Raw genomic sequence first — 15,824 nt, forward strand, 5'->3', positions numbered from 1 at the left:
ACATAAAAACAGGGATCAAACTCAAAAAGTCAACAATTAACCCCACTTTAACCGCTGAGAATTTACTGAACTTGAGAGGTTTGGTCGACTATGGGCTAGGGCTGGTCGGCTGACCTCACACAAATAATTTGAATTACTTTAAGGGTTCGGTCGGCTATGGAAGGTGCTGGTCTGCCAAGCCAGGGCAATTTTCGAACCTTCGTAGGTTTGGTCGATCAGGGCTTAAGCCAGTCCACCACTTCTTCATGGCCGGTCGACTGAGGTGCTTTTGGCCTAAGAGGTTGGTTGATTGAGGAATGCTAAACAACTAAAAATAAATGGTTGGTCAGCCGAGTATTATAATTCATTATGGGCTTGGTCGGCCAAGGCTTTTTAATTAAGCCTAAAAAAGTAACTTTGGTCGACCAAAGTCTTTATCAAATTCATTTTACCCCTAATTCTTTACCCTAACCAATTAGTTATTAAGAAAAGGTTTTTTCTGTGAAAAAGTGTTGGTTCCTAGGGTCTGTCTGTAGTCATTTGAGCTTTCATTCATACCATGCATGCCATGCATTATGACAAACCAAAATATAAAACAAAATGCCATTACAATCAAATCTAATGTCTTCTTATCTTTTACTCTTTCGTCTTCCATGGAATGCACCAGATTGTACAGTCTTCAAGTTCAACTTAGCTTCCATGACCTTTTAATCTTATGTGCGTGCCAAGATATAAACTTGTTCAAGCACTTAAACACACATAAGATCCTTGTGCTTTGTCAGCATCAAAACAGGGATTGGACTCAAAAAGTCAACATCCTCTCTTTAATTTTCCTTTCTTTTTCTATATATCCTTATTAGATTGCACATTTCTTGCACCACATTGCAATACTTCTCTACCAATTGGTAAGGCATGGACAGAGGCTTTCAATTGCTTCTTGGAGGAAAAAGAGAGAGAGAGAGAGAGAGAGAGAGAGAGAGAGAAGTTGGATACATAGAGCTTGTACATTAGTGTGATACTATTACTTTGTAGTTCAGATTGACGACTTTAAGAGCCTTGGTGTTGAAATGATTCATATACTTTTGCATTGAATCTTTAAGGTTTGGTTAGGTCTCTATTAATAAATGGTTAAGTAATAAAAGCATTAAACTATATGAAAGAACATATTGAGGCTAGAGCTTTAGATTGATTTACCATGTTCAAGCTAACTTCTTTAAGGTGGTTACAAGTTGAACATAATAGCATCTAAGCCTTTACAAAGGACCATTAAGGACTTGAATGTCACCAAATAGTCTATTGGATATATTGTCATCATGGAATTAATTTGAGGGCATTCTAAACTCTTAAGTTAAGGGTTTCTTGATTGTTCTATTGGTGAATTGTGTTCCCCTTAAAAATGTGGAGACACTAACTCTAGGTTGGTTTGTCTACTATTCTCTCAAACTTCAATTGATCCTATTCAAGTTCCTCCTTTTAGGATATTTGCATTGGGTAGGGTGGCGTTAGGGATTTAATACAATCATCACTAGGGTCATAATTCGTTTTGTGAATCTTTGTTGCTCCTTAAGATATATGCAACTTTTGAGTTAAGAATCTTGTTTGCCTCCATTTGATTTGTGACTATTCAGGGAACAAAACATGTCCGATAAGAACTTGAGATGATGATGGGTTAGGTGAACCACAAAGCTCGCCTAAGGCAAGAAAAATATTGACTATTGGTCGTTGTCGCACCAAAGAGCATGGTCATTCTAGTTACAACATTGAGAATTTGAGCATGCCCTTGCTTGTTCATTTTGATGTCCATACATGACATCAACTATTTTTTGTAGGTATTAGATTAGGTAAGACAGGACCAATTGGTTGTTTTGTAAGAAAGAAATAATCAAGGTGACTAGAGAGTCTGCTTTCAAAAGGCTCTTGTTGTTTAAGTTAGTAGGCTTTATCTAAGAAGGTTGGAAAAAAGGAATGACAATAGCTACCATCTGAGTGACTTACATTTCATGCTTTGGGGCGGGGGGGCGCTAACAATCACGTTCATAGCCTTTTTTTTTTTTTTTTATGGTTTATGTGATAATGACTTCATCTTAAGAGAAACATTAATGTACTTTATAAGATTATGACTTGCCACTTTTATGATCATGTGGGATGACTAATCTTCTATATATGTGTCATATGGAGACCTCTTGTTATACAAAATGCCTTGTATCCAGAGTCATATATATATTTGGACAAAAGACACTAATTTCTCTTGCAGTTTGACAAAAAGTTAATGACCTCCCTTGAGGTTTCAAAAATTACAAGAACCTCCTTTGAGATTTCAAGAATTCTAGGGACCTCCTTTGAAGTTTGGCAAAAAGATACAAACATTGCATTACATTTTGATAAGAAGACATGTTTTCTGAAGAGTATCTATGTCTTTTTGGCAAGTCTCAAGAGAGGTCTGTAGCATTTTTGAAATATTAGGGGAGGTCTCTATCTTTTTGACAAATCTCAAGGCAACTAATTGGTTTTTTTTTTTTTTTTTTTATCATTTTATTTGAATGAAAATACATAAAAGTCTTATCTGAAACCTTTAAAATTTGGCAATGATTTGAATGCAGTACCCTAGTGGGATTTCTATTTCCATTTTTATATTTTTATGTTTTTGGTCTATACAAAGTTTTTAGTTTTTATTTTCAAGTTATCTGCACAAATATTTTTAAAACTTTTTTAAAATATCAAAAAGCAGCATTTTTGCAAATAGTTTAAAGTAAAAATAAAAATAATTCTTTGAGGCCCCAACAATTAATCAAAAAAAGAAGAAAATTGCAATCATGATATTGAATTTAAGCTTGCATCATTTCGTAAATCTAGTAGGATTAAAATGTATAATGAGATGTCTATACACGCAAAATATATATATTATCGTAAAAATAATATATCATGCTGTAATATTGTGTTTGGAAGTATGAATTTCAAACCTTAAATTTGAATTTGAGTGAATTTGGACAAATTTTAATACAATTTTATATTACATCTTACTCAAGTTCAAAACAAATCTAAATTTACGATTTCTCCGAATATAAGGTAAGAATACTACACGTCTATTTTGAATAAATTAATAATAAATTTTTACATATTATTCCTATTCTATGTTAAATTCACATGCGCCGTTTGGTAAAAATGTAAAATAACAAAGTATGATGACGGGATGATATATAAGAAAATTTCAAAAATAATTTATCACGAGATGAGACAAGATTATAACATGTTTATTTATAAAGTAAATAATAAAATTTTGCATGTTATTCTACTTTTATATGACTTAAAAAGTAACAGTCTTAAGCGGGTTCAGAATATCTTGTAAAGCACTCATCCTATCCTTCCCTCGATGTGGAATATTATATTATATTATATAATATAATATAGGATCTCATGAGAGATGGTGCCAATTGGAGTAGAAAAAAAGCAAAAAGGAAAGAGGGAAGAAAAATGGGGGTAACAAAAAGGAATGTGCCATTTCGGCAGCTGAGGAGGGTAATTTGGGAATTTGAAGAAAACGGCATTCTGGTAAAAGTCCAGTGGCCTACTAGCGTCCGGACAAGAAAAGATCAGTTTCCAAGCCTGTTTATCGTCCATTAATGGGAAGGAAGAAGTCCATTAAAGTCGCAACAAAGTAAAAATAAAAGGTTCAAGCTTCTACTTCTGGCGCCATTTGCAGAGAAATTCTGATTCAAATTTCCCCACCTCCTCACCCTCTCTCTCTCTCCCCCCCCCCCTCTCTCTCTATTTCTCCCTCTCTCTCTCTCTCTCTCACACACACACACACACACACACACACACAGACGTGCGCGCTCGCTCATGGAAGAGAAGGAGAGTACTATATCTGGATCACCAGTAAACTCCGGGTCGGAGTCGCCGGCGAGTGGGGTGATGCCGCAAGTTTTGAGCATGGCTGTGAACATGAACATGGAGAGAAGCCCCGGTTTGACGACATCGTTAGGTGGTGGTGATGGCAGCTTTGATCTGCTGGGCAGGAAGAAGCGAGGGAGACCCAGAAAGTACGACTCAGATGGGAACTTGAGGCTCTCATATTCGACCCCACCGCCGCCTCCGCCGCCGGGTTTCTCGTTGACCACCGCCGCCACCCCTTTTTCCGACTTCTCCGCCAAACGCGGCCGAGGCCGGCCACCGGGTTCCGGTAACTGGCAGCTACTCGCTTCTTTGGGTGAGTTTCAGAAACCCATGACTCGTTTTGTGGACCCAAACTCAGCGTTGAACTCATTTGGTTTATTTTTTATTTTTGGTAGTATTTTGTTGTTTTATTGATCACTGGTAGTTTGAGGAATTAGGAAATTAGGTTGATGTTTGGTGGAAGGTTTGGGATTTTATATTGTTTTGAAAGGGTCACATTTTTCTCCCAAATCTTTAGTATTTCTATTATTTTTTAATTTCTCGCTAATTATTTACTTATTTGGTGAGGCAGAAAAAAGGTGGGGGATATATTGGGGTTTTCATTTGGGTTGAAAAGAAAAGATTACTGTCGCAGCAGCCTCTAGGAATATTTTTAAATTTAAGTTTTTCGGAGATAAGGTGAACAGAAAAAAAATCAAAAGGTGGCGGATTTTTCTGTAGAAGTACAATTTATTTTTTTTGGGTTTAATGACTGGATTTGTCTAACATCTGGACCATAATCTGTTAAGGTGAGTTGTTTGCAAACACAGCAGGGGGGGACTTCACGCCGCATATAGTTACAGTAAATACAGGAGAGGTAATGATTAGATAATGCTATTTACATTGTACGTGCTCTTTTTTCTTGGATCTCATATCTATACTCATGTGCAGATCCGGACAATGCTTGTAATTTCGTATATATGGATACCCTACGTTTTTACTTGGTAATTGCAGGATGTCGTGTCAAAAATCCTTTCATTGTCTCAAAAGGGTCCTCGAGGAATTTGCATACTCTCTGCCAATGGAGCTGTTTCCAACGTTACCATTCGCCAACCTGGTTCTGCGGGCGGTATCTTGACATATGAGGCATAGTTTCTGAGTGCTTATATGCCCCTTTTTTTTTCAGTCATAAATTGGGATTTTCCCCTTTTTGGTTGAATCCCCTGGAAATGAGATTTCTTCCTTCACTTGTTCTAATTACGTGGATTAGAGTCAAGTTTCATGACATCTTTCACTATAATCCCTTTCTGATTTATCTTATGATAATAATTGGATTACAAAGGTAACTGCTTAGTTTTAGGTACTCAATTTCTTGAATGGTACTCTCTGCAGCTCTATGTTTGCATATAATGATATGTGGACAACGTTTTATTGTCTTCAGAGCATGGCAAGTTGTTCACCTTAAACGGAAAAAAAGTAATTGTAGATCTTTGAATGTATTTTTAGGTAATGGTAATGCCTGTAGTTGTCTTTTGCGTATGATGATAAGTTGGCAACTTTCCATAAGCTTGTTGTTCACTCTAAAAAATAAAGTAATTGTACATATTAGAATCTCTCTCTCTCTCTCTCTCTCTCTCTCTCTCTCTCTCTCTCTCTCTCTCTCTCTCTGCCATTTCTGCTTTATGTTGGAAACTGTAGTATTGTGAAGGTGGGGTTATAAAAGGATCCCTTTCTTGTTATTGTGGGGATGGCCCTATCCTATGGTGATACCATCCAAATTTTTATGAGTTTAATAAATGAACCTGGATGAGATCAGTAAACTCAACATCAAAGGATATGCACCACAAATAGTCCCATTAGAAATCACCTGAGTGACACGCAGAAATAGTTCTTCCTTGAAGTTGTTACTGTGAAGGCTTGAGGGCATATTTCATTTCATTGGAAATGCTTTTTTATGCCAATATTTTAGGTTTACTTTATGAACTTCATCAATTCAAGTTAACAATAACAATAATTCCAGTGAACACAAAAATGATAAAAATTTTCCTTTCGAAATGATTGTTGGAAATAATCTTAAAGACTAACTCCTAAGTAGGTTCAACTTTACAGGAGAAAGAACCCCATTAAAACTCAAAAAGTCGATCATCTCTTCACTGTAACCCTTTTATGGAAGAGCTCTTTCATTCCACAAATCCCCCTTCCCAATCCCCCTCCATCTGGCATCATGCCACAACTGATGCTGAAAAGTGTGTCCGCTAATTATCAATTAGTTCACATCGACATCCTTTATTAGAACCATATAAAGTGTTTTGAGTCACCTCTTAAGGCTGTATTGCGTGATTCTGTACAATATTTTGTAGAGGCTCGACACAGTTGCCCATGAACATGTACTTCACGGACATGTTTAATAGAGAAAGGATGGAACAGATTTATAGCTTGCTTTAGGTTTTCTGCTGTGAACTCTGCCTGTGGACATTACAGACAATTGGAAGTGGAGACATAGTCCTAGAACACCTTGGACTGAGGTAGTAAGAAAGGATTTGAACAGATTTTAGAGGATGTTGCCTAGATTCATTAAGCCGGTTAGGACCAAAAAAAAAAAAAAAACCTGAGGAACAAATAACTCAAATAGTTGATCCATACAGTGGAGTTAATTTAGGTTGCAGTTCATATATTGTAAATTGAGCACGTTGTTTTAAGTGAACCTTTCATCTTTGGTAGAATATAGGAAGGAGACGGATACAGTGCAGCAATATTTCCAAGTCCAATGATTTTGAAGAATAGGCAGATGTGGTGCCTATAAATTCATGTGCATCCATCACATGTTTACAAATTCCTTAGGATCTTCTCAACACATTTTCCTATTCTCTTTTTCTTTTATTGGATCTGTAACTAATGGAGCCTGAATTCAGGTCTTGCTGCCACTGATTGTAGATTAATCATGGCTTTTTCCTTGAATGAAAAGCAGCTGATTGGTAAATAAATGTTTGTTTCTATGGTATTGGAATCCACTGCATAATCTTTTTCCTTATTCTACCAAGATGAACTAAAGAGTGTGAGATAGCTTGTCTAGATTATTTGCTTGATTTTTAACTATGAAACTTTTTATGAAGAATGAAGGGCCCTCATCATTCATAATAATAGCGGGATTAGGAGTGTAAAAGGAGTCAAAGCTTGCTTGTTTTTTTGGAGCCCTATTATAGATTTTATTAGATGGAGCCCTTAGCAATTTCATGCCCATGTCCTGAATAAACAATTTCTTTCCAATATATTTTGATGCGTTTCATATGGTTTCTGCCTTCAGAAGTTGTTTACTTGAATATATATATATCATATAAATATTTTAACAGCTTGTCAATTACTATAAAAATGGTGGGAAATGTTTTTGTTGTGCTTTGATTTTTATTTTGCCTTTATTTTCCTTCAGGGAAGATTTGAGATCTTGTCTCTATCTGGGTCATTGACCGTAACTGACACTGGTGGTGTAAGAAGTAGGACCGGTGGATTAAGTGTCTCATTGGCTGGCCCGGATGGTCGCGTAATAGGGGGTGGCGTTGCTGGTTTGTTGACAGCTGCTAGTCCCATCCAAGTAAGGTTTACCATATTGGTTTTTTTTTCTGGTTGGGAATCATAATGAAGAACTGAACTGATAATTTTCAAAAATTGCACATGATATGCGTACTCCCTTGTTAAAAGCAAGAATATAAGAACACTTAGATTATGTTTGTTGGCATGAATTTCACACCTCAAATTTGAATTTATATGAATTTGGACGAAACTTTGTATTATTTTGTATTACAATAATCCAAATTTTCACAAATTTAAATTCAAGATCTGAGCTCCAAGCTCCCAAAAATAGGTTTACACAACATGGATCAATGTCACAGCACACGATTGAGTTTTGAATTGTTGAAAGGGGAAGTGTATGCTACTTACAGTTCCTCTTTCGGTATGCTTTAAGGTTTTCTGGATGTACTATTTGCATTTCCTCTTCCATGGTTGTGGTTGGACATATGCCATTTGTAACTACTTGTACAATGAAATTGTGAAAATGCTCAAATTTATGGGCGGAAATGCTTGAACGTGCCTGTAATTTGTCTTATCTCTTCTCCATTGTGAAAATGAGGATTTATGGCTGAAATAACAAGATGATAACTAAAGGATCAAAATGTCTTTTTCTTTATAGCAAAGAAATTTTTTTAGGGAGACAATACAAGCTGAGGACAAGAAGAGGACAAGATGTCGTCATAACTTAAAAGAAAATAAATTAAAAAAAAGACTAAAGAGATTATATCAGAAAACCCCTGTTCAACAACTCAACCCCTTTCCATCATAATTTATAGAAAATTTCCGGTTCTCTGTACTTTTCATTGACTAGCTGTTCCTGTGGTTCAATCTAACTTCTTTCCTCTGGGTCCAACAGCCCCATCTCATCTACACGTTTTTGAGTAGCCAAATCCTCCTCACTAACCTTCTTATGTGCAGACACAGGAATGGGTAAATTATCTCACTCAAGAGATGTGTTCCTCAACCTGACCACTTGGTGCATCTTTACAATCTCTTTGATCCTCAAAAAGAGGAATGTCTTCTTGCTCTTCCAAACCTGCCATCGGAGACTCTTCCACACGACAAACACCTTTGGCGTTGCCTTAATATGAGTATAGTCCCTCCTGGACCAGCTGAAGAACATCATTTTTAATGAGTACAGTCCCTCCTGGACCAGCTGAAGAACATCACTTCTAATTGTTACAAACTCAACTATTTGCTGAACCCAGCCTTCTTTATCTCATCATTCATTCTGGATATCTACACAAATCATTTTTTTTGTCCAAAGAATCTCCATTGATTACTGTTCGAACCTGAGCTGCCTACATCAAAATTTTCTGTCAATTTTTCCCTACGCACTTCTTGTTGCTGATCAAGATAGTGGCTGAGGCGCCACCAACTGTTGACCAATCACCACCTGATCCAGCTTCTTAATGGTTAATACTAATAGCTAGCTGAAACAAAAAATCTGATTATTTTGTTAGGTTTACGCTGCTCCAATCCATGTGCCTTTTCTTCTTGTCCTTTTTAAAATTAATTAATTGGATCGAGACCATTTGCATTAAACTTATCTTGTAGGGTTGTATCCTTAATACCGTGGCCCATCTCTGAAAAATTCCTCTCTTGTGGCTGAAATTTCATCTCTTCATATGGTTCGGACCATGCAATTAAACATCCTTCCCAGATCCCAGAAAATATTGATCACCCCCGGTTTACTCTATGAAACACCAAGGCCTGACCCAACCCCCATCAACCTTCCCTCCCCACTCGAAGATTGCAGTCCACACTAGCTGCCCTTGCAACTGACTTTCCTGCACCATTTGCCTAATGTGGAAGCCTGAAATTCACTAATCCTCCACACGGAGCGCATCAACCATCACATTGAATCCCTTCTGTCAGCACACTGCCGATCGTCGCCTCCTTCAACTGTTAAGGAGCAGTGAACCCCCTTTTGTCCTCTGTTGACACACCTGACTCCTTTGGACTACCGATTGCAATGGCTGTAAAAAATACCTCCACCAGTCTCTTCAGATCCTAAAGAGTGAAGGTGGAATCCTCCGCAAACTCAAGCCCAGTGTTCTGGAATTTTCCTACCCTTGTTGATCTGTGTACTACCCAATACCAGTATCTCCCGAAGTCCTTTTTGCAAGTAAAGTTGTTCAATTGGACAAAGGTCAATGAATATTTTGTCAAATACATTCTGCAGAACCCGTCTATCCATCCGACCTTGGGGATTCTTATCCAAAAAAGGTATTCAAATTCACAAACCCTTGTCTGTTTATATATCAAAGGACTTGCGCTAACGTTTTCCAGGGAAAACCATTCGGCATCACTATGCTCTGGATATAAGGACTGATAATATGCTGAAATCCCAAGTATCTTTGATAATATTGAGTAAATTAGGAAAGTGAATAAATTAGAAAATTGTGTATTATTCAGTAGAGAGATTGTTTCCTTATTTAGAGTCTTTGTTTGTATTATATATTGTAAGATTGGGATGTACATATTTTAAGAATTCAAGAAATATTGAAATTGAATTCTGCTTATATGGTATCAAAGTTAGGGTGTCTCAATCTTAGCTAACAATGGCCAGCAATACCAGCAGACGGTCGACCTCTTCTAGAAAATCCGATGGGGATTCAGAGGCTACATCCGCTGGGGGTTTGAATGGGTTGGACAATACAACCTTTCCACTTTCTACATGTTCTTGCCTATGGTGAAGGATGTCTGGGACGCCGTTCGTGAAACCTATTCTAATGTCGAGAGTTATTCGCAAATCTTCAAAATCAAAACCCGATTGTGGCAGATGAGGTAAGACGACAGAGATGTCACAGAGTATTTCATGGAGATGACCCATCTTTGGCAGGAGCTCGATTTGAGCGTCAAAAAGGAATGGGAGTGCTCCGACGACAGCACGCGATACGGTAGGAGGCTCGAAAACGAATGGGTCTTTGAGTTCTTGGTCGGCCTTAACCGAGATCTGGACGACGTGCGAGGATGAATCCTCGGCCGGTGACCTCTGCCTTCAACCCGAGAAGTATTCATTGAGGTAAGGAGGGAGGAGAGTAGGAGACGAGTGATGCTGAGGCCCTAAGGAGATCGTATCGGGCCGAACCTGTCCGTCCAAAATCTAAGTACAAATGGGAATGGGCTAAATCCCAATGGGCCTGACGTCTCAGCCCTTATATCAAAAGGCCCTGCGGGATCCGAGCAAAGATCACAAAAAGGTAAAATATGGTGCGAGCATTGTCGAAAGCCAGGTCATTCAAAAGATACCTGCTAGGAGGTTCATGGAAAGCCTGCAGATTGGAAGTTGAAACAATATCAAAAAAATTGTTGGTATCAGGTCACTACTGATAGTTCAACTGAAAAATCACAAGGTGAAAACCAATAATACGACTCCAAGTGGTGTATTCAGTCCTGAGCAGTTGGATCAGCTATATAAAATGTTTTCCCTAATTCAAACATCGGGTCAGTCTTCCACTGGTTCTCTAGCTCACCGAGGTAATTTTTTGTCAGCTCTAAATACTATATCCCATTACAAATCACCATGGATAATTGACTCGAGTGCATCTGATCATATGACTTACTCTTATCAATTGTTCTCGTCCTATTCACCATATACTGGAAATCTAAAAGTAAAAATTGCAGATGGATCTCTATCACCTATAGCGCAAAGGAACTAACATATCTGATTCTATAACTTTAAAATTTGTCCTACACGTTCCTAAGCTATCTTGCAACTCGTTATCCATTAGCCAGTTAACAAAAGTTTCTAATTGCTCTGCTATATTTGTTTCATCTCATTGTCTTTTCCAGGACCTATCATCGGGGAAGACGATTGGCAGTGCTAAGGCATGTGAGGGACTCTACTACTTTGAGGAGGATAATACAAGTGAACAATGTAATATTGCAATTTGTGAGTTTGCATCTATTTCTAGAGATAAGGAACTTTTGTTATGGCATTCTAGGATGGGTCACCCAAATTTTCAATATTTAACACGTTTATTTCCTTCTATTTGTTTAAATAAAACGTCTTCTGATTTTCAATGCGAAGTTTGTGAGCTTGCAAATAACCAGCGTAATTCTTTCCCAAAATCTACATACAAACCATCCCGCCCATTCACTTTGATTCACAGTGATTTGTGAGGATCCTCATGTTCCCCCAATTGCACTCATACAAAATGGTTTGTTACCTTTATTGATGATCATACTTGTATTTGTTGGGTGTACTCGTTGAAAGATAAAGCTGAAGTCCGATCTATTTTTGTCAGTTTTCACTCCATGATTCAAACGCAATTTCAAACTCGCATTCAAATTCTACGTACTGATAATGGTACAAAATATTTTAATGATATTTTAGGAAATTATCTTCAAGAAAGTGGAATTGTACATCAGAGTTCTTGCGTGGATACGCCTCAACAAAATGGGGTCGCTGAACGAGAAAACAGACATATACTTGAAATAGCTCAGGCATTGATGTTCACTACAAATATGAAGAACTATTTTTGGGACGATGCTATCTTAACAGCTACACATCTCATTAATCGAATGCGGAGTCGAGTTCTTTCCTTTACAACTCCTCTCCAGAAATTTCAGGAATATTTTCCTACCTCTCGACTCCACTCCACTCCAATCTTCCTTTAAAAATCTTTGGATGTATTACATTTGTTCATGTTCATGCTCACAACCGAGATAAATTGGAACCTCGTGTCGTTAAATGCGTCTTTATTATTGGTTACTCTCTTACCTAGAAAGGCTACAAATGTTATGACCCAATCTCCAAAAAAATGTTTGTTAGCCTTGATGTCACTTTTTTTTAAATCACTCCTTATTTCCAGAACCCCTCTCTTTAGGGGGAGAAGTGGAGTGAAAATCGGTTCTTTGATTTCTTTACTATTGAATTTGTGCCATCTAATGTCTCCCATTGCTTCATTCCCTGACCCATCTATTGCATTTCCCATTGCATGTTCTAACCTACCATATACAAATGCTCACTTCAACTCAGAGGGAGATGCAGAAAAACAAAGGAAGTACTTGTTTACTTTAGAAAGCCAAAAACAAAGCACAGAGAGAATCTTGTACCTGAGGCACCAAAAGAGTTGGAACCGGAGATAGGTTCGAGCAACCATAAGTCGACGCCCAATCCTGATTAGTTAATCAATGATCATGAGCTTTCTTCTGATAAGTCTACACCTGATGACATAAATTTACCCATTGCAGTCAGAAAACAAACTAGGTCAATATCCCTAGTCAAAATACATGTCCTATAAAACTCTGTCTATTGTACTTTTACCTCTAACTTTGATAGGATAAAAATTTCAAAAGATATTTAGGAAGCTCTGGAAAGTCCTAAATGTAGGGAAGCCGTTATGGAAGAAATGTGGGCTCTCGAAAAAAAATGAAACTTGGAATGTTATGAACTTGTCGAGTGGAAAGAAACCAGTTGACTGCAAATGAGTTTCCACAGTGAAATATAGAGCTGATGGGACAGTTGAACGATATAAAGCCAGACTCATTGCAAAAGGATTTACACGGACTTACGACATTGACTACACGAAGACATTTGCACCAGTGGCAAAACTAAACACAGTTCGGGTACTCCTGTCATTAGTAGCTAACTTAGATTGGCCACTATGGCAACTACACATTAAGAATGCATTTCTAAATGGTGAGCTAGAAGAAGAAGTCTACATGACTATACCACCAAGATTCAGTAAGAAAGGTGAAGAAAACAGAGTATGCAAACTCAAGAAGTCCTTGTATGGACTCAAACAATCCCCTAGAGCATGGTTTGATAGATTTGCAAAAGGTAATTAAAAATCAGGGATATCAACAAAGGCAATCAGATCACACTATGTTCTTCAAACAGTATGAAAATGGTAAGAAAACAATTCTGATAGTATATGTTGATGATATAATTCTAATTGGAGATAATACAGTGGAGATGGAAAGATTAAAGAAAGTCCTAATTGCTAAATTTGAAGTTAAAGACCTGGGACAAATGCGATACTTCTTGGGAATGGAAATTGCTAGATCAAAGAAAGGTATCAGTGTCTCTCAGCGAAAGTTTATCGTTGATCTTCTAACCGAAATTGGCATGCTTGGATGCAAACCTAGTGAAACCCCGATTGACGCAGTAAAGAGGATCGAAGAATGTGGAATACTGGTTGAAAGAGAAATGTATCAGAGATTGGTTGGTAAACTAATTTATTTAACGCACACCATACTCGACATTGCATTTGCAGTAAGTGTTGTAAGTCAACACATGCATTCACCGAAAAAGACTCATCTAGATGCCGTGTATAAGATCCTCAGGTACCTCGAGGGTTCTCCAGACAAGGGACTCTTATTTAAAAAATATGAAAGCAAGGAAGTGGAAATCTTCATAGAAGCGGATTGGGTAGGATCGGCAGAAGACAGAAGGTCAATCACTAGATATTGCACCTTTGTATGGGGAAATTTGGTAACTTGGAGGAGTAAAAACATAATGTGGTGGCTCGAAGTAGCGCTGAAGCTGAATTCAAAGTAGTTGCACAGGGGATATGTGAAGGACTATGATTACGGAAACTCTTGGTAGAGCTATAGGTTTCGGTGAAATTTCCTATCAAATTCTATTGTGATAACAAAGCAGCCATCAGTATTTCTCTCAATCCAGTTCAACATGATAGGACTAAACATGTAGAAGTGGACCGACATTTTATCAAAGAGAAGGTTGAAGAAGGAATCATCTATATGACTTATGTACCTGTCAAGGAACAAACTGTAGATATCTTTACTAAAGGGTTAGCATGAAAGAACTTTGACGATTTCATTGGCAAGTTGGATATGATTAATATCTTTGATCCAACTTGAGGGGGAGTGTTGAAATCCCGAGTATCCTTGACAATATTGAGTAAATTAGGAAAGTGAGTAAATGTAAAAAATTGTGTATTATTCTGTAGGGAGACTGTTTCCTTATTTAGAGTCTTTGTTTGTATTATATATTATAAGATTGGGATGTACATATTTTAAAAATTCAAGAAATATTGAAATTGAATTCTGCTCACATAATAATTGGGAGGCGAGAAAGAATTTTCTTGCCCCATTTTCATTATCTTCTCTTGATGGAATGAATCAATCAGAGCATAGACAGAGCTTCTTCATATCGCTTTCACAAAGCAGGCATGAATAATTTTTCCGCACCAATATGAACAGAAAAATGGTCTTACCTGAGAGGTGGTGTATCAGCTCAGCCACTCCGCTTCTTTAACACAAATACTCGTTTTATATTCAACAATCAAGCTATGCTTTCTTCTATAGACATTGGTCATATGTATAATCAAATGTATGCTTGATGCATTTTGTATGAGTAAAGAAGGTTATGCATATGTTGCACTGATGCAGTCTACCTAGATTAGATGAATACACAGTTCATGCAGTTATGATACAAAACACAAAATTCACATTTTTTTTGTTGTTGTTGTAAGTCTCCTTAACAGATGCTAAACATTCATTCAACCGTGCACTTATTTATTTGTAAGATTTATAAGGATTCTCAATTTCTAGATTGTAGTAGGAAGCTTTGTGCCTAACGGTTATAAGGCACATAAAAGGAAGCATTATCGCGAACCTTCAACCCCTTCCATAGTCCCTGCAGCCCCATTGACAGCAATGGCAGCGAGATCAACCTCAGAAGCAGGACCTGAAGTAGACACATCTCAAAGCCATGGAGAAGCAGATACTGGCATGGGAAATAAGCAGACCCTGAATACCACACATTCCCAGAGTGCTGCTTGGAATGGTTCAGAAACCACATCAGATCAGAAGCCATCTCCTGACATTAATGTGTCTGTGCCGGGTGCATAAGAGGAATGGTTAGTTGTACCCCTTTCTCTCTCTGAATTATTCACTTTAGGTCTAATAAAGAGACTTGGTGAGGCTGACCAGTGAATGAGGCTAATTTAACTTCAAACCATTGTTGTTTTTCTCATATTTCTGCACCCCTTCTTCTTGTACTGTTTAAGATTAGTAGCAAATGAAGCATTATATTTTGTTCTATTTATAATATTCTGGTTGAAAATTTAGATGGACGAGCATACCAGTGTTCATGGTAGGCAGTCCCTCATATCTATGCAATGCTCATAATATATATCGGGTTGGAGAATTGAGCTCAAAGGGTGGCGGGCGGATATTAAAATTTTAGCAAATGTTGCTTACTGGGCATTTGTAATGTGCCTAAGTGATTAGGTATTCATTGGGCTGAATGTTGTAAAACTATTGTAGGCTAAGTTTTCATAATAAAAAATAAACTAAACAGAAAATAAAAATGTTCGCCTACGACTTATGGAAAGAGTTGCCTCAAAATGCCCTTCCAATGGTGAGAGCAACTTTATAGGATAAAATCTCAGTGGCATAACATGCCTTCTACTATGGGTGCAGAGACA

The 15,824-nt window shown here is 37.5% G+C and overlaps 1 protein-coding gene across 1 annotated transcript; it reads left to right on the top strand.

The window, feature by feature from the left end:
• Positions 1-3,628: 3,628 nt before the first annotated feature.
• Positions 3,629-15,442, top strand: LOC131168097 (AT-hook motif nuclear-localized protein 1-like). Its single transcript, XM_058127301.1, has 5 exons — positions 3,629-4,186; positions 4,662-4,729; positions 4,867-4,998; positions 7,280-7,441; positions 14,947-15,442. The coding sequence occupies exons 1-5, from the start codon at positions 3,820-3,822 to the stop codon at positions 15,244-15,246; spliced, it is 1,029 nt and encodes a 342-aa protein (XP_057983284.1). The 5' UTR covers positions 3,629-3,819; the 3' UTR covers positions 15,247-15,442.
• The last annotated feature ends 382 nt before the right edge of the window (positions 15,443-15,824 follow it).

The sequence above is a fragment of the Malania oleifera genome, chromosome 11 (assembly GCF_029873635.1).
Source record: "Malania oleifera isolate guangnan ecotype guangnan chromosome 11, ASM2987363v1, whole genome shotgun sequence".
NCBI lineage: Eukaryota > Viridiplantae > Streptophyta > Magnoliopsida > Santalales > Ximeniaceae > Malania > Malania oleifera.

Bases quoted from the DNA above. Each gene is read 5' to 3' on its own strand.
- LOC131168097 (XM_058127301.1), top strand. From the start codon at position 3,820: ATGGAAGAGAAGGAGAGTACTATATCTGGATCACCAGTAAACTCCGGG. The intron at 4,187-4,661 runs GTGAGTTTCAGA...TAATCTGTTAAG, and splicing joins GCAGCTACTCGCTTCTTTGG to GTGAGTTGTTTGCAAACACA. The intron at 4,730-4,866 runs GTAATGATTAGA...TGGTAATTGCAG, and splicing joins TTACAGTAAATACAGGAGAG to GATGTCGTGTCAAAAATCCT.